This window comes from Ursus maritimus, unplaced genomic scaffold (genome assembly GCF_017311325.1).
Source record: "Ursus maritimus isolate PB19 unplaced genomic scaffold, ASM1731132v1 scaffold_5, whole genome shotgun sequence".
Lineage (NCBI taxonomy): Eukaryota > Metazoa > Chordata > Mammalia > Carnivora > Ursidae > Ursus > Ursus maritimus.
Window position 1 is genome coordinate 32,678,911 of NW_024426663.1, and position 19,026 is coordinate 32,697,936.

Here is a 19,026-nt window from a genome sequence, read left to right on the forward strand (position 1 = left end):
AGGGCACACCCCTTGACCACCCGTCTCGGCAGGCTGGCACCCCCTCAGGGCACTGCATGCACCGCAGGCTGAAACCTAGCAGTCTGAGAAAGGCGCCTTTTCGCTTGTCCCTGGGGCCTAAGGGCCAGGCTTCAGGTGGGGCGCACAGTTAGGGGCCTACAGAGGTGCTCTCAGGGAATTTAGGCCAGGGGATGCCATCTTGGCAATTTCCTTCTGCCTCCCTGCAGCTTGCAGGTACGTCCCAGAAAGGAACTTAGACGCTGGGCTCGAACCCTGATTTTCCCAACTATCGCCTGGAGTCGTATCACGGGGCTCCGCTTGTCCACGGGATTGTGCACATCTGAGGTGCGGCCTCCAGTCCGCCTGAATCTAGGTGCTGAGATCCCCCGTTGGGATGCCGAAAGGTCTGTGCACACCCTCAACTACCAGACTGGGAGAGGTGGCTGTTTCATCTCATTCATAGAAATCAACCCAGAGAGTCCAGCAAAATGAGGAAACAGAGGAATATGTTCGAAATAAAAGAACAAGATAAAACCTCAGGGCAAAAAAACCTAATGAACCAGAGTTAAGAAAATAAAGCAGAAGAAAGAGCCAGGTGAGTCTTTTTCCCCCTTTCCCTCCAGTTAACTCTGCTTTGACTCATGCACCTCATCAGTTTATCCCACAGAAGCACCCTGACACATCCTTCTGGACCCCTCTGTCCCAATACACATCTTCAAGTGGTCCCAGGGTCCCCTTTACTCCTGGTTTCTTGTGGCCTGGGCTCTAGTAGGCAGACATCCACTTGGGCAGAACCCAGTTGTTTCTATGGTAGAGGTGGGAGTGGAAGGGTGAGGGGATGCCGAGGACGCATATTCCTCCATAACCTGGCTTTCCATGGAACCCCATCAGTTAGCAAGGTGAGAGAGAGAAACTTCGTGTTTCCTCACAACTTGTACGAGAGTGTTTGAAAGAGGGGGAGGTAGATGGATGTTCTCCCCGGACACCTTAACCCGGAGAGGAGGAACTTGCTCTGCGCTACCTCCAAACGCGTGCTTCGGGGGCTCTCCCGGCTTTTATCTCGTGTCTCTGGACTTTTGCTTGGGTTGCCCTCCTTGCTCACACTATCGTCTTCCTCTCTCTGACTTGCTACCTATCCTTCAAGCCTCAGGCATCTTCTGCTTTCGGACAACTCCCTCCATTCCACATATTCCTGGCCCCCAGCATGCTTTTCCTATGAGCTCCCATAGCAACCTGTACTTCTTATCTGTTCTTGGGTTTGCTTCTCCAACAACTTCCAGGCTAATTCATCTTTATCTTGCTCCTAGCAAATTGTTTGGCCTTTAGCAGACAGTCCACCGGCTACTGAATAAATGTGCTGAATGGAGGTTTCGAGATGCAAGTCAGTGGAAAGCTGACCTTAGGAAACCTTAGTCCAGCCTTGTAATTAGCCACCTCCAGGCATTTGACTTCTCTCTTCACGGTTTCTGGCTGTGCAGGCACGACCCGCCGGAGGACTGGCACCAGGCTTAGCAATTATTAAAAGATTATTTAACGACTTAATAATAGCCAGCATATATTGACAACTATGCCCCAGGCTCTGTTCTAAGCGCCTTATATACATTAATCATTCACGTCTCACAGTTCTGTAAGGTAATCATCCCTCTTCCGTAGGTGAGGACACGGAGACCGAGAGGTGAAGTGACACAGCAAGGACACCCAGCAAGTGGAAGATCGGGCTCCAAATCCCACGCTCTCTGCTGCTGTGCCTCACTGAGAAAGGCAGAGATGGCTGAACAACTCAGGTTGGTTCTGAGTTTGAAAGGTGGTCCGAGGTCACAGGAAGGAATACACACCCCTTTTTACTCCTTTATCTGTCATCCCAGGATTTAATGATACTCACCTTTTCCGCCTTATGTAACTCTACACGCCATCACAGCAAACATAAACCACAACTACAACCAACTCTGCAGCAAATGTCTTCTCCCTTCTCAGAACAGGGTTCCAGTTGTGAGCGGGCTGGAGAGTGGTGCAGGACCCCAGCAATGAGTCAGTCCTGATGGAGTGCAGGATAGCCTGGGCTGGAAGGGAGGTGGCACCTAAATTCCTGCAGCCTGCAAAGGACAGAGCAAAAGCATTGCTGTTTTTTCCACGACCCATTTCTAAAGGGAGGGGTGTTTCCTTGAAGCTTCTCAGTTGGTGGGAAAAGTAGATCCTTTAGCGGAAACTTATTTATGATGCGGGAAAAATAGGATAGTCTTCTCCTAGGATTGGTGAATTTCTGTTGGAGCCACAGAATGACTCCTACTCAGACGTGAGCCCAGGGCATAGTCAGGACCAGGTGAAAAGAAAGAAGTTATCAAAAAAGCTTTTCAACTTATCTTCAGGTGAAGAGCCCTAATCTTAAATAAGACAATTACCAAGAGGAACCTATGCCTGTAGATATCTCACAAGATGCTAAGGCTTCCCCAGGGTGCTACATGAAGACCCAAAGTTTGCAGGGCTTGAAAATCAACTGAGCACATGTATTTTTAGAGAACTGTGTGAGGATTCTGAACATCTATTCATATTTTCACATACGGATATTTCCATATCCAATGTCAGGGGAAAAGGGAGTGTATTTATAGTTATCAGAGCAAGGATTTAGACTGAAATATCAGTATGTTCCTTATTCAAGTGATACAGGATTCTGGACTAGGCTTTGTTGGAGAGAGGGAGAGGCAGGGAAGACAGGTTTTTCTCTTTAGATGCCTTTAGGAATGGAAGATGCATCTCATAACTTAGGAGGTCGGCTTGAAGATGAAGTGATAGACTAAAATTTTCATAAGCTATATTCATTCTCGAAGATTAGTCTCTAATTTGTCATTATGCTTGTGACCAAAATGGCCAGAAGCAGCAAGAGTCAGAAAGAGTACCCCCAACAAAGGCTGTTTTTAAAACTATGACTTGACTTGACTTGCCTATGGGAAAATAGAAAGTAGGTATTCAACTGGCCAAACAATGGAATCTGGGTGAAATTTCTTCCGTTCCTATCACAGCCCCCTCCTGGTAAGTGTTGCAGATGTGGGTGAATTTAGTACTCCTTGATTTTCACTTTTAGTAACGGAGATAGTGTTCATGTGCGAAATGTTTATTTTACCATGGTCTTACACAATACTCAAATGTCAAAGTAAAATAGTGAGGTGAAAGCTATTTTTTGACTCGGAGCAAAACATACACAATTATTTCTGAAGAACAAACTGAAAACATTTTCTGGTTTATTTTCTTACAGAGAGACCCATATTACTTTGAAGGCAGGGTGTGGCAGTTTTCCCTGTGAGAAAGCACATACAGTCAGCAAGCTTCACCCAGAAAGCGGTTTTCGTCCTTAAAGAACTGCAGGGCAGAGGTGCTTCTAGTGAGCGCTAGACGTTCTTGCTCCCCGGGCCTGTGGAGACAGGGCCCTTGAGAGACCAGGGCACTAATGGAGCTTCACTATTTACATCAAATTGGACTGGCTGGGGCTCTGCCTCTGGGCAGCGGTGAAGGATGATCCTCAGCTGTGACTTGAAAACCAACCAGCATTATTAGGATCAAGAAATTGAGTCTGAAAAGCATGTGGCCCAGGTCCTAAGAGTCCAAATTGTATCCATAGCAGAGTGGTTGCCCAGTTGGAACAGGTGCCCAGACAGGACATGTTGGTTGCATGGTGACTATAACAGATCACCACCGGGACCAACCCCTGTGACTTCCCAAAGAGAAACTAGCATGTAAAAATGACCAAAGAAAAGGCCTTTCCCACATCCTCCTCTGCCTTTTGGGGCCCTGAGGCCGCTCCCCCTAATCAGCTGCTGTGGTTGGGAAAGTTTACCCATCAAGAATAACACTCTTTCCATCCAGTTTGCTTCTTCTAGATCTTAAAAAAAAAAATGCATTTCTAAAACCAGATGATCCAGTAGAAAATGCAATATGGAATTTTACTCTAGAGTCATAACAACTTTGAAAATATTTCTGCTTATTCAAGTGAATTTCTCCTCCAGAAATCTGAAATTAGGTGTGATAAGTTAACGATTATACAAACAGAACTGCTTTCAATAATTTAATTGGACTCATGCCCCAAAAATGAACTTGCATGAAATATTAAATATTACTCTTACAGCAATTTGGACACAGTCACACGAACATCAGGAAAAGAAAAAAAAATTCTCCACAAAATGCCAGTGTTTTGTTTTGTCTGGAAAAATTATGACAACACAATTAAAGGTAAACAATATTTTCTTCAGCTCCATCTCCAGTTTCCCCGTCTTCTCTGGTCAGTGTCTGTAGATTTAGCTTTGCTTCTGCCATAAATGTCTGCAGCTGAGAGCCATGTGGATTGGAGTCATGGGGGGTTGGGAACTCAGTCTGAGACATGTCCAAATCTGCAACAGACAGACAGCACAGGTCAGGAGAATCAGCTTGAGGCCTGCAAAGCAGGGGATACTGTGACTCAGTCAGAGCTCTCTAAAAACCTGGGAAACGCAAGGCCCATATGGTCAGACACAGAGAGAACCACAGAGTCCAATGAGAAAGGAACAAAATGGAATTAAATAGAAGGATTGAATCAATATATCATTAAGATGTGGTTGGCTGTGTGTACAAATGTCTCCTATGGCTAAAAAAAACCTTTACAAAATAATCCCAGTGAAGTGCCAAATGAATAGACTTGTCACCATTTGCGGGCAGGTAAAACATTGCTACTGCTAAAAAGAGTGCCCACTAATTTTTAAAAACAGGTTCAAGTCTTAGAGTAGATAATCTAGCTATGTGCAGTGAACCATATGCATCTGCATAGCACCTTCCCTCAGAATAGCTCAAAGTCAAGGACTGACCTCAAGACTCAAATAATATAGCTGGGCTTGTATTGATGTGGGCAAGGGGCGGGGAGAATGGAGTTGAAGGATGGAGACCCTCCAGCTTCACCATTATACAAATCTGTTAAGACTATACAAATCACTTAGTGGGAGTAGCCAGGTTCCTACTGGCACAGGAAAACTGTGCCAATATCAACTATAGCTGGATTTTTTTTTTTTTTTGGTTACCTAGCAACAGCAGGGCATAGTCTATTCTCCCTTTTTCTGGTAAAAACTCTCTAATATACGGTTTAAGGGAAGATGAAAAGAGTTTCATATTTGAAGAAAAGAAAGGCTCTTGCTGCAAACAATTTTCTTTTCCCTTGTTCTATTGACCGCCCCTTCCTGAGGCTCAGATATATGGCAAAATTACAAATCACTTCTTCAGTCAAGAGCAAAAAGCAGACTATGAGTGGAAGCCCAGGTGGGAAAGATGTATACGGCTAGAGCCCACCTGCTCCTTGTTCAGTCATCAACAAGAGGTCATTATAATCATTGCCACATTTTATTCAAGGACTTTATTATTTAGGTGGATACACATAACTGGTAGCATTCTAATGACAAAAAAAAATGCTTGTAACTTCTGCCTTCCTGACAAGGATGTTTAGCTGTTAGAGAAGGCAGGAAGCAAGGCCTGGCAGGAATGAGGAGTAAAATGTCCTCACGTTGCTCCGTCTTCAGGCACGTGGTGCACTTGGCTACATCTTCTTTCATCACTTCTGCCAGGAAGAGGCAGGGCCACTGGGGGGCAGCCGGAGCCACAGAGAGCAAACACGAGGCACCTGGAGGAGCCGACTTATGCTGCTGAAGCGGAGGAGGGCCCCCAGGGGAGGAGAGGGCAGGAGGAGGTAAGGCTTACTCTGCAGCTCTGCCCAAAGCTCTAGATGCCAGTGGGGCACAAAGAAGAAAATTCATTTACATTTGGGTGACATGATTTTACTAACCCTGATTGCAAATCCTATACTTCAAGTACTGGGAACTCACTAACTACTTAAAATATAACTACTGAAGATGCTTCTAACTACCCTTGTGCCCAGAAAAGGTACTCTCTGCGTTTCTGGGCACAAGAACTGTTCTGGGTCTTTTACTGCCATCATTCTTTAAGCCTCAAAATGTTGTAACCCGCATTTTACAGTTTGGGAAACTGAGGCTCAGGCTATTTAAATTCCTTGCCCAATGTCATGCAACTAAGAACTAATCTAGATTTGAGCTCAGAAGATCATTGTCACCTGTTCATCCGATCAAGAGTCTCATGATTCCCATTTCTCACAGTGATGGAAAGGGCTTGATCATCTTTGCTAAACGAAGCGACCTTGAATGTTTAATACTTATCCTCCCTAAGTACCACATTTTGAAGAGTCACTTAGCAAAAACGAAATTAAGAAAAAGACATTTCAAGCTCCTAAAAACGGACACAACAATTATTATACAATTTCGAGCCTCCCTCATTTAATCAGGTAAACACGCACCACTACCCCCGGCAATGATTCCCCCATGAGGGCAAGACCGATCAACCTAAAATGCCCTCTGTGCTATTGTATCACATTCAGAGACAAAGCACACCTGTCTGTGGTCACAACAGACGTTCATGCTTTCAACTGCTTTCCCCAGCTATTGAATGAATAAAACCATTTAACTCCTAACAACAAATATTCTGAGTTTCACTACTCATGTTTAGTATTACACAACCTAAAACACACACACACACATGCAGCTCAAAACGTCCATCTAGCAGAGGCTGGAGACTGGAGCACAGTTCATGTAAGCCACTGCAGAGCTGCCTCCTAGCCAACCGAAGGTCCAACCAGGCTACAAGAGATACCACATGGAGAATGAACAACCATCCATTGAATGAGGTGGTTGAGAGGTGATTGGTGACAAATGTGGCCGTGCCAGGCATGGTGGAAGCCCTTAATTCATGTAAGTTTCCTTCCTCTGGGGGTGTGAAACATATAGCAGAAAACCCAAAATACTGGTGAGTCTCAATGTGGCAAATCCTCTTAACGGTTTCAAGAGAAGGCATGCTCAACAAGAGCCAAAGAACCGAATGTATATCAGAATTCTTTTTTCTTTTTAAAGATTTTATTTATTTACTTGACAGAGAGTACAAGCAGGGGGAGCAGCAGAGGGAGAGAGAGAAGCAGGCTCCCTGCTGAGCAGAGAGCCCGATGTGGGGCCTCATCCCAGGACCCTGAGATCACGACCTGAGCTGAAGGCAGACACTTAACCGACTAAGCCACCCAGGTGCTCCCAGAATTCTTTTAAGTTAAACTGCAGGCTCTAGTTCAGGCAGATAGAGAACCAAGAATAAACGTGGGGCGGGGGGGGCGGTGTAGCTTTTAATCTTCTCCTGTGTGTAAAGGAGCACAGAGGTTTAATGAGAACTTTTTCAGATAAGAATAAAAATATAGAAGAACATCTCCAGGTGAGAAACAGCTTGCTGGACCCTGAAGTGACAGACTCCTGTTATTACCCCAGACGGATGAATGGAGGTTGTGGTGGCTGTGTATCACCTGAAGGGGAACTCAATTTCCTTCTCCGTGGTCTTCCTTGGTTTCCACCTTAACTATTTAGGCAAGGTCAGACAACCTTCTTTGGAATTAGAAACCTTTCCATGATTTCTGATTTTATTATTCCATCTCAACCCTGAAAGAACTCCAGCACGGCAACTTTTGCTTCTCAAGGTCAGCCACCTTTTTCCACACTTTTTACCCTAGAGAATATGATCATTATATGGAACCCTAAACTGAAAAAACATTTGTTAAAATAAAACCTCACTGACTCAGAAGGCAGAATTCTTGAGAAATAAAAATCATCGAATTTTGTGATCAAAATCCCTATAAATTGCTGGACATAAATATAGAATATGTTTTTTAATAAGCAAAGAAATATTAATTTAACAGAAACATTATTTGGTCAGCCATAAAACAAATGTTATTATAATGAAACAAAACTTCAAACTACAAAGAAACTTTCAGTCTAGTGTCCCAACACAACTTTCCCTCTTACTTACCTAAAAGATATAATTTGATATTTACCATACTTCTGGATACTAAACAGAAGGAACACTGTTAACCTTAAAATAAAGACAAATAAGCTGAAACACATAGAAACTCCAAGGTCTGGCTAAACCAAGTGGAGAAATAAAGTCTTGGTGCAGGGTTTTTTCCTATTTAACTGAACCTTTTTTTCCGCCCCCTACAACTTCATCCTTAAGAAGAAACTTCCTTAGACCCACCGTGGGATCTAAATCAATCTGCTAATAAAGTTTTTAAAAATTCTAAGTAGCCACATTTTGACCAGTACTATTCCCTTTCTCCTGTGTGTGGCGGGTAGGAAGCACTCATGCTACCAAGGGACAGGCACTGCACCCTGCACAACATCCAGAGACCAGATGGTCGCCTAAATTTCCCTATTTTTAGCCCTTAGTTGCAAACTGTTGGTTGACATTTGCATTTATCATTTTCACAATTTGCTCACCTGCTGTTGGAATTTTAGACTATCAAGGAAGAGAATCTGGCGTGTAGGATGGCTTACAATCATAGAAATCAGCTCCTAAAAACCTGACACTAGGAAGAAGCAAAATCAACCTTCTGTCCTTTGGCTCACCACCATTATCCTTATTTTGAGCCAGCTGGATAATTGGTTTAAGACCAGACTATAAACCCAAGGTGTACAATGCAACCATGTGCCATATTAAAAATGAATGAAGGTCCCCCTAAGCCAAGAGTTGAATGCAATCTATAAACCACAAGGTAAAACGTAACCTTGGGCAAGTCATTCCTCCTCTTTGGGCTTCAGTTCATGAAGGATTTAACTGAAATCACCATTCTGGCCTCTGTTTTGGCTTAGTGATTCACCAAGTAATAATCTGAGGGAGCAATAAATGAATGTATTTTTTAACAGCTTTATGCTCAAGAAATGCAAATTTATTACCTTACGTTGCATTTAAGATGTTTTTAAGGTAATTTCCAGACCTATGTCCCACCCCTCTACCTTCATTCTTCCTAACAACACCTATCTGATTAAGCCCACATCAAGTCCTCAAAGGACAGTATTTGGAAAGCTACCCGAGAAGATAACTCCACCGTCAAAACCTGCACGTGATCTTCCCTTCAACGAACAGCAAACTTAAGAGTTACTTGTCATGAAGAAAAAGTTTGCAGCAAATCAAAAAGGGTTGTCTATTGTTTTAAAATAATTAATGTAACATCTGCCTTTTCTGGATTTTCTGAATGCAAAGGCATTTTTAATCATGATAAATTTGAAGCTTTATTTAAATTTAAAAGCACCAGTGTAACTTTCATCGTAAATATCAACTGTGGAGGTCTCGAATTTAACTCAGCAGTATGGCCAGTGGCCAGGCACCAGCAGCCCAGTGCTACAGAAAGCACACTGAGTCTACTGTTGAGATGGTTGACGATGCCTTGCTCACCTCGTCCCATCCCATTCTCCCAAACAAAACTCACAAAACAGAGCTTCATGTCTTCTGGGTCTTGGCTCTGTTCTTGTTTATTTTAATGAAGTGTTCTGACTTGTGCTTCTTATTATTGTATCCCTTGTGCATGTTCCTAAAATCAAAGTTCACACTTTCCTAGAATAACTCCACCTCAAAAATTTTTTGATTAATGTTCCAAGTCTGCAAAATAAGTTGTATTCCCTATTTAATGATTGATTCATGCTTGTACTGTGAAACATTTAAAAAATCGTTTCCTGATGGCATTACTGGCAATCTCTATTTTTTCTCAGGAGCATTAATGCACAGCATTTTTCTTCTAATGGAAAACACTTATTGTACAGAGCTTCAGGTATCTTCAGAGCAAAGGAAAACTGGTCTATGTCACTAATTTTGCCCGACTCGACGTTCCATAGTGAGGCACAAACAGGATGTGAGCTTCTGGCATGAAAACAAACCCAGAGTTGGTATCTGAAGCCAATGATCTCAATTACTGTTACAATTCCTTTAATACTCCTCATGTACCAATACTACACCTGAACTAAAATAACAGTGCTCTGGGGGGAGTGTGCGTGCATGTGCGGTGTGCGTGAAGAAATCTGTAACATATAAAAGCAAACTGTTACAAGTATTTTCTTATCAGTAATTAACATACTTGGAATCATCTGTGAGGTATAAAGGTGACCCTGACAAGAAACAAAGCAATTGGAGCCATCGATACAATGAAGAGATTATATTAACACAAGACATGTTATGATACATCCAGCCTGTTATCCGAATGTGGAACTTCGTTTTGCTCTCACTCTCCTTTCTCCCCATAAGGTGGCAATGTTAAGGACTCATGACTCTGACATTAGCAACGGGAAGATGGGGCAAGTGCTTCTACCCTCCACTCCTCTTTATGAGGCATTTCAAGGTGTTTCTCTAAACAAGATACTAATAGGTATTAATGATAAAAGAATACAGTGGTCAAGTTGATGCAACTCTGGGTAAACCAAGTTTCTTTCTTAAGAGATTCCATAGAACATTAACAGGCTCTGAGAGGGGAAAATAGGAAGTGGCATCCCCCAAACTCAGGGAGACTTCTCTAGTAGGGTGCTTGGCAGTGCTGTGTTCCATGTGATATACTTTGGGAAATGGTAGACTAGAGAAAGATAAATACATTATAGACTAAGAAAGAGACAATAAATGACCAAGATGCCAGAATAAATCAGGGGCAGAAAGTTGAATATATGCAAGGTTTTCCAAATTCAGAAACTCTTAACCCTGTTTATAATGTCCAATGGTGGACCCAGGCAATAATCATCAATGGCTGCTAAAGTGATTAGGAGAAAGGCAGATGGGGAACCTTATAATGGATGGATCACGGTGACAATATCTGAACTCACAGATCATTTTAATATCACAAAAAGAGAAACAGATATGGTAAGCCTCGTGATAGGATGCAAGAGGAAATACACACTATGTACAATATAGGAAATCTACACCACTATCTTTTACATGTCAGAAAAGCCTTTATCTAGTCAAATATCAAACACCTATTCCCCACTATCCAGTTTACAGAAAATATAGGGGTAGAATAATATGTTAAATAACACTATAGAAAAGCAATCAGCAAAATTCAGAATGTAGGACATTTTTTCAAAAAAAATTTTTTTCCGAAAAAAATGTCTTTTCAACTTAGTCTTTTCAAAAAATTATGACTTTTAAAAAAAGGGACAGAAAAACTTTAGATTAAAAGAGACTTAAGGGATATAAAACCAAATGCAATATATGAAATTATCTGGATCCCAATTCCAACAAACCAAGGGAAAAAAATTGAGAGAAATTCAAGTACTGACAGTATGATTTTGAGTAAAAATTGTTACATTTTTTTAGGTGTAATAATGATATTGTGGTGATGTTCAAAAAAAACACTCCTTGTCTTTCAAAGAAAGATACTAAAGTATTTTGAGATGAAATCATATGATGTCTTGTATTTGCTTTATGATAACCCAATGTAAGAGAGAGAAAAAAGCATTGACGAACCAAGATTGTCTTGTCTGTGTGTTGGTCATCATTAAAGCTGAGAGTTCATTAAACAATTCTACTTTTGTGTACATTTGAAATGTTGTATGATACATTTTTAAAAGTCCATAGCTTTACATACATTTGGATATAAAACTATAAAGGGTTCTCTGTTACTCCAACAGTGAAGCTTCTGTACATCTGATATAAATGGAACACTGCGGCGATAAATTAGAATCCTCCTCCGGAAACGGAGTGTCTTGATCAATTTTAATGCAACTGTATGACAAGTCATTGGCAAGTGTGTGTATACAGGTTTATATCTATTTTAGAAAGATACACAATCTATATGAATCTATTCCATAAAATAGATGAGGTTCATTTGAGCTTATAGCTACCCATAAAAAATGATACAGATTCAAGTATGGTCCTTTGCTTTTGCCTAGAACATCTTACATTTCCTAAGTGAACTATAATTCAGAATAGATCTTTTATACCCTGGGTGTATTTGTGGATGGCAATGAATGGATAAGTTTCTCTTGGAATTTAGATTCTTATCCTTTAGCCTTTTGAGTTTACCTAAAACTAAAAAGTACATTTAAGAAATAGAAAATAATTGCATTTAGTATATTAATATCAAAGTAAATTTCAGTTTTTAATAGTAGGTATAAATATATATTGTCAAGGGGATTAGTGAATATGTGATTCAAAAATTTTATCTACTCAAATTAAGAGTCCTGAGAATCATCAGTTTGGAATTCTTGTGTGTAGGAAGTAGCTTAAATTTTCATTTAGTCTAATCCTTGTCTTCTCGGCAGAATCAAACTAAGTGTGTAGTCAAGGTAGAACTGCATTATAGGGCTCATTTTTTAAGCCAGCAATATTATTTGACCTTGAGCCAAACATTCAATTCAATTGTTACACCAATCCATAATGGTAGGTATATTATGGAACATGAATGGGAGAGCCTAATACAAATATAGACACAAACCTAACTTGAAAACAAAACTCAGGAACACAGGCTGGCATCTGGGTAGCACAGTCAGTTAAGTGCCCAACTCTTGTTTTTGACTCAGGTCATGATCTCAAGGTTGTGAGATCAAGCCCTGTGTTGGGCTCCATGCTCAGCACGGAGTCTGCTTCACATTCTTGCTCCCTTTTCCCCTCCCACTCATGCCCTCTCTAAAATAAATAAATCTTAAAAAAAAAAAAAAAAACCCAACCTCAAGAACACAGGAAGCTGAAGAAAACTTCCAAAAACCATAATTATCTTGAAAAAGGTATTGAAAAGATATTCAACTACAAAACAAAAACACAATTCCATAAACTATCAACTATAAGAGAACAGATTTCTAGAAATTAAGAATACTCTAGCTAATTAAAAAAAAAAATCAAGAGCACCTGGGTGGCTCTGTCGGGTGAGCCTCTGACTCTTGTTTTCAACTGGGATCATGACTGCTGGGTAATGGCATCAAGCCCCACATTGGGCTCCGTGCTCAGAGGGGGTCTGCTTGAAGGTTCTCTCCCTCTGCCCATCTCCCTAGTCACTCTTACTCTCGCTCTAGTTAAATAAATCCTTAAAAAAAAAATCAAAGGAGTAGTAGGAGGTTAAGGACAAGAAAATCTCCCAGAAAGTGGAACAAAAACATGAAAAAATAGAAATAGAAAAATCAGAGGACCCAAGAGGTCCAACTTATAACCAGAAACAGTTCCAGTAAGATAATGACAAATAGAAGCAGAATTTTTTTTTTAAGGAAAGATCCCCAGCATTGAAAGAATTGTTTCTAGATTGAAAGATCCTAATGAATAACCAGTAAAAATGGCTTTAACAAAAGACCACACTAAGGCATATAATACAATTCATTCAGGAAGAGATAGAGAATTCTAAAGGTTTTGAAAATTGAGAACAGGTCACAAAAGATTAGAAATAAGAATGGCATCAATAGCAACCCTGAGAAGTAGAAGAATCAAATCCTTCAAAATTCTGAAAGAGAGTAACTTTCCATCTAGAATTCTAAGCCTAGATACCTTACAAAAACCAAGTATAATATAAAAGTAGCAAAGATAAATGGAATGAAAAAAACCTTTCAAATTAGTTAATTGGGAAATACATGCTTTCACAGCAACTTTTATCAGAAAGTTTGGCGATCGGCTCTACCAAATAAAGGAATGGGTGATAAAAGATAAAGAATGGGACTGAGGACATAGGATCCATCACTGGAGGGATATGAAGGGTGCCCCATGTGACACAAGCATAGCAGGCCTGGACCAACAAGGACATGCTGGAACAGGAAGACAGAGGATCCTAGAAGAGAAATTTCAAGGAAGGAAAATGAAGCTGATAGATATTGAATGTGTTGAGTATGTGTAAACTAATATTGGTCAGTTACTGAGAGGTATCGGAAGTTTGGAGGGAGACATAGTGGAAGGTAAAACGTAATCAGATAAAAAAGGCAGATGGTTAAGCTCAATAAGATAGAACAGAATAGTCAAAACCAACATTATTTTAAGTAGCTTCTGCAAATGAGGTTGATTTTTCTCCATCTTGAAGGAGCTCAGCTCTCACAAATGTCCTTTTCCAATCTTAATGTGTCAACCTATAACTGTGAATATGATTTCTCTGAAAACTACTTCTCCAAATACAAAACAGACTGAACCTATCTGAAAAGAATTAATGTGTCTACTGTGCACAAGTAAGACTAAACACTTGAAATTCCAAAGTCTGCTGTTAGGAAAAACACCTTTATAGTCAATTCACCAAAGAGGAAACCTAAAAAGCAAATAAATACAAAAGAATAGTAAATCTCACTAGTAATTAGGGAAGTACAAATAGAAAGAATGTGAGTTACCATTTCATACCCATGATTTTGGCAAAATTTAAGAGCCTAACAATACTGAGTGTTGAGGAAATTCTGGAAAAAATGGGAACTCTCATATATTGCTGCTGAGAATTACATAACTTTAGAGAGAAAAAAGTAACACCCAGCAAAACCAAAGACATCCCTACCACTTTTAGGTGTTATCATGTAAATAAACTCTCATTCATCTGCGCAAGGAGAATGCATAAAAGGTTGTTTACTGAGAATCATTTGCAAGAGGAAAAAAAATTGGAAACATCCTAACTGCTCATTAGTAGGGTCACGAACATGGTGATGTTTATTCCTATACAGGAATAGCATACAGCAGTTTAAAATGAACTATTTGAGCTACATGTATGAATATGCACATTTAGCGAAAAAACCAGTTGCAAAACGGCATACTCATAGGTATTTATATAGAATATATGTAAAAACAAAAAATATTTATGCATACATGTATGTAGTGATAGCATAAAAACATACTATAGAAAAGATATTCACCAATTATAGGATATTAGTTAACTCTAAATAGGAAAAAAAAGGAAAAATAAGAATGGACATTGTATCTAACATTCTAAAAAAAAAAAGGTGAAGAGATATCTGGAGCAAATATGGCAACGGTTAACATTTGTTAAATGCACATTTTTTCTATGCTTTTAAGTCTGAAATTTTTCATAATTAAAATTTTCATAATAAAAATGCATTAAAATACACAGCAACCATTTATAATATGTAGTTTTTATTTGGATTCTGAGTCAAAAAAACAAACTAGAAAAAGTATACACACACACATACACTCACACATGAAACAATTGGGAATTTAAATACTGACTATATGCTGAATTAGGGAATTTTTGTTAATTTTCCCCTTGGTGTGGTAATAGTTTTAAAAGGGGAGCTTTATCTTTTAGAGATATATACTGAAATGCTATGGATCAATAAATGTCGACAAATGATTTTTTGATACTGCTTCAAAATAATACTGGGTGTGTTGGGGGTTAAGCTTCTGGATGAAACACAACTGGCCATATGTTCCTAAGTTTGTCAAGTTGCATAACAGTCACAGAGTGGATGTCATACTCCCGTTTAATTATGTACGTGTTTAAAATTGTCCACAATACATTCAAACAGACAAAAAATGTTAAGCTCAATGTTTAAATCAAAATTAAGATATGCAAATCTTGGAGTCCCTGTTAAGAAATAGGAACAAGGGGCATCTGGGTGGCTCAGTCGGTTAAACGTCTGCCTTCGGCTCAGGTCATGATCTGGAGTTCTGGGATTGAGCCTGGCAACCGGCTCCTTGCTCAGTGGGGAGTCTACTTCTCCCTCTCCCTCTGCCCCTCACCCTGTTCCTGCTCTCTCTTTCTCTCTCTCAAATAAATAAATAAAATCTTAAAAAAAAAAAAAAGTAGGAACAACTTTTTAAAAGTGCCCTGAATTAAATGACATGGAGATCTCCAGCTCAGGGACACAGCACTATTTTCATGGCTCAAGTCCTCTAAAAGATATAAAGACCACGGATTCCTAAGTACCAGACCAATTAAGCTGACTCTCTGGAAACTGCCTGCTTCGTGATCCTACCCACACTGAAAGAGTTATGCCTCTCATTTTGCTGAGAGAAGTGAATTCATTTTTCTGCCAGGTGAATAATGCAGGAACTCGACTTAGGAATTTTAAGGCTGCATTTACTTCTTACTGACTCAGTAGAGGGAATAGCATCTGTTAAAATTCTTTAGCATACAAGATCCAGTGTTTTTTTTATTAAAACAGAAGCAAGCAAGCAACTAAATCGAACGCATCCAAGCTAAGTAATTCTAATAATCACATTATTGGACTTCAAAAAAATTGGTATCCAATTCTTTAAAGGTCTACAAATGAGTGTGTTTTTTTTTTTTCTTGATCAGCTACAAAATTACAGCATGTCAAACAACTCACATGCCTTTTCTGTTCTGAGAAATTGGTATTTACAATTTTCATAGCAACATAAATTTTTTTTCTTTTTAGAAATGAGAAACATTATTTTTGTAATTCTATTTGTTGAAAATAACATTTGCCAAGAAACCAAACTCCAAAATATATTTTCCAACTGCAGCTTTGAGTTGATGCCACTCAAAAATGATCATAATTTTAAAAGTACAACATAATATACAGAAAAAAATGTTTCGTCCAATGCAGATTTTCGCACCCTTGGCATCCTTTTCGTATTTGTTTGTTATCAGAGTAAAGATAACTATATCACATTTCTGGAAATTAAACTTAAATATTTTTAGAAATTGTACAGTTAGAGAAGAAGGCAGTTTGCAGAACAGAGACAAAATAAGGATTTTACCAAAACAGCCATCAAAAGAAAACATATGGGGGTGCCTGGTTTGTGCAGTTGTTAGGCGTCTGCCTTGCGCTCAGGGCGTGATCCTGGTGTTCTGGGATCGAGCCCCGCATCAGGCTCCTCTGCTGGGAGCCTGCTTCTTCCTCTCCCACTCCCCCTGCTTGTGTTCCCTCTCTCGCTGGCTGTCTCTCTGTCAAATAAATAAATTAATAAATCTTTAAAAAAAAGAAAAAGAAAACATATGTGTCACAGGATTAACTGCTCTATTCATTGGAGCCCTCTCCCTCTAAAGGAAATTACTTTTTAATTGTCTTATGGATACTAATGTCATATGAAGCTACTCTAGCTGTTAACATTTGTGCTTGTTGACATATGACCTGTGACTAACACTGGAGCCTAAAGAAAGCTAATTTTCCTTTCATGATCTACCAGGTGACATGAATCCCCAAGTGTGCACTGTATCCTCCTCCTTCTGGATAGAACTCTTTCTTCTCTAAACAACTCTTCTCAAGAAGGAGACAGAGCTTTACCATGTAAGTTCTCTTTAGTGGAATCAGCCACCAAGAGCAAGGATCATGAAGAGTAGTCTCAGCTACTCCCTTGGTGACCAGCAGCCCTCATTCCTCACAGACATCTGAGGGCCACTAAGCACACCATCCTGAGAAAGCCTATTACCACATAGTTGGAAGATCCAGGCACAGATAACTATAATGAAGGCAAGACATCCTGCTCAGCGGCTGACGAATACGGTCCACAGCTGAACACCACTTCGCGGACCCTCCAGAGAGGGAGATTCCAGGTTGGGCCACCAGGACAACTTCAGAGAGGATGTATCTTCACTGAGCCTTGAAGACTGACCAGGATGTCAACAGAGAGATGGCCTCGAGTGGAGGTATTCCAGGTGGAATTTGCAACTCTTGCAAAAGGGAGAAAACGCTAGATGCTATAATAAAGGACAGTTGTCGAGTTTGCCCGAACTCTGAGTTTGTGCAGGTGAATCCAGGCGGGGGGATGTGCTGAAGAGTAGCCCATGGAGGGTCTTGCACAGAAGTGTTAGCAGTTCTTACTTGAGGAGCGTGGCAGCTACGGTGATCTGGACCCTCGTATGGTCGCCCATCAATCTACGTACTTGGCTTTACCTATACATTCTGCCCCCTGCAATGACACTGTGTTCCCCTATGTGGGCCTACCCAGACTGAAACCACATTTAAGTCAATCAAGTTTCCATTTCTTGGATGGACATTCATTTTTTGTCATTTAGTAGAAATGGTGTCAGAATGAAAACTGGTTTGAGGGGCACCTGGGTGGCTCAGTCAATTCAGCGTCTGCCATCGGCTCAGGTTATGATCTCAGGGTTCTGGGATCGAGCCTCTCATTGGGCTCCCTGCTCAGTGGGGAGTGTGCTTCTCCCTCTCCCTCTGCCTCTGAACCTCCCTGCTTGTGCTCTCTCTCTCTCACACACACACATAAATAAAATGTTAAAAAAAAAAAAAGAATGAAAACTTGCTTGAGCTTCTTATCCATTTGTTCTTCACTAAGCAAGCACTCAGTGCTTCGTGTGGGCTCTGTACTGGGCTGGCCATGAGGGAAACCAAGTTGAACAAGACCTTGACTCAGCACCCAGGAAGTCTGTATTACATACAGCCACTGTGAAAACTTTCAGTTTCTTAAAAGTTAAACAGGTACCTATTCTAGAAACAATTCTCCTAGATATTTATACAAGTGGAATGAAAACATAATTCACACAAAAAAGAAACCTTATAAAGGAATGTTCACAGCAACTTTATTCACAGTAGCCAAAAATGAGAAATGAGTCAGGTGTCCATCAACAGAAGAATGGGTAACTGTGGTAAATTCATCAATGCAAGATTATTCGGTAGTAAAAGGGGACCAACTACAGATTCATGCAATGCCATGGATGCGTCTCAAAAGCATGCTCAGTGAAAAAAGCTGAACAGAAGAACGTACATAGTGTCTAAGTCCATTCCATTCCATTTTAGAATAAGCAAATTAACCTATGATGGTGGAAAGCAGAGGAGTAGTTGCTTCTGAGGGTAGGGATTGGGTGGAGAGGAGTAGAAGAGAGCTTTCTGGAGTGATGGAAATATTCTGTGCCTTGATATTCTTTTCACCAGATTGAAGAGCGTTAATATGTGAGCATTTCACTGTATTGTGAATTATAACTCAAAACAAACTACATCAAGCACCCAAGAGTCTAAAGGGAAAAGAAATGCAAAATATTGTAGAAAGGAACAAAAGGGTGTACTGGACACAGGATTACACAAGAGAGATTCCTAACCCAGACAAAGAGGGTCTAGAAGTAAGTGACCCTGGAGCTCAGTCTTGAAAGTTGAGTAAGAGTTAACCAGGAGGGAAGAAAAGGGTAGGAGAGAAGATATTCCTGATAGAAGAAGTAGATGTACAAAAGGGGGAGGCAGAGTCTGGCCTCTCATGTCACAGGGAGAACTTCCGACAGCTGGACCACTAGGTGAGAAAGGATGGAGGAGGAGGAGAGGCAACTAAGAGGTT

At 40.4% G+C, this 19,026-nt stretch overlaps 1 protein-coding gene across 1 annotated transcript in view; it reads right to left on the reverse strand.

The window, feature by feature from the left end:
- Positions 1–3,219: 3,219 nt before the first annotated feature.
- The window catches only part of ARHGEF28 (Rho guanine nucleotide exchange factor 28), a 180,706-nt gene continuing 164,899 nt past the window's right edge, over positions 3,220–19,026 (reverse strand). The window contains exon 35 of the mRNA XM_040622691.1: positions 3,220–4,379. Within this exon, the coding sequence (XP_040478625.1) occupies positions 4,216–4,379 (164 nt within the window). The 3' untranslated portion in view covers positions 3,220–4,215. The remainder of the gene's footprint in view (positions 4,380–19,026) is intronic.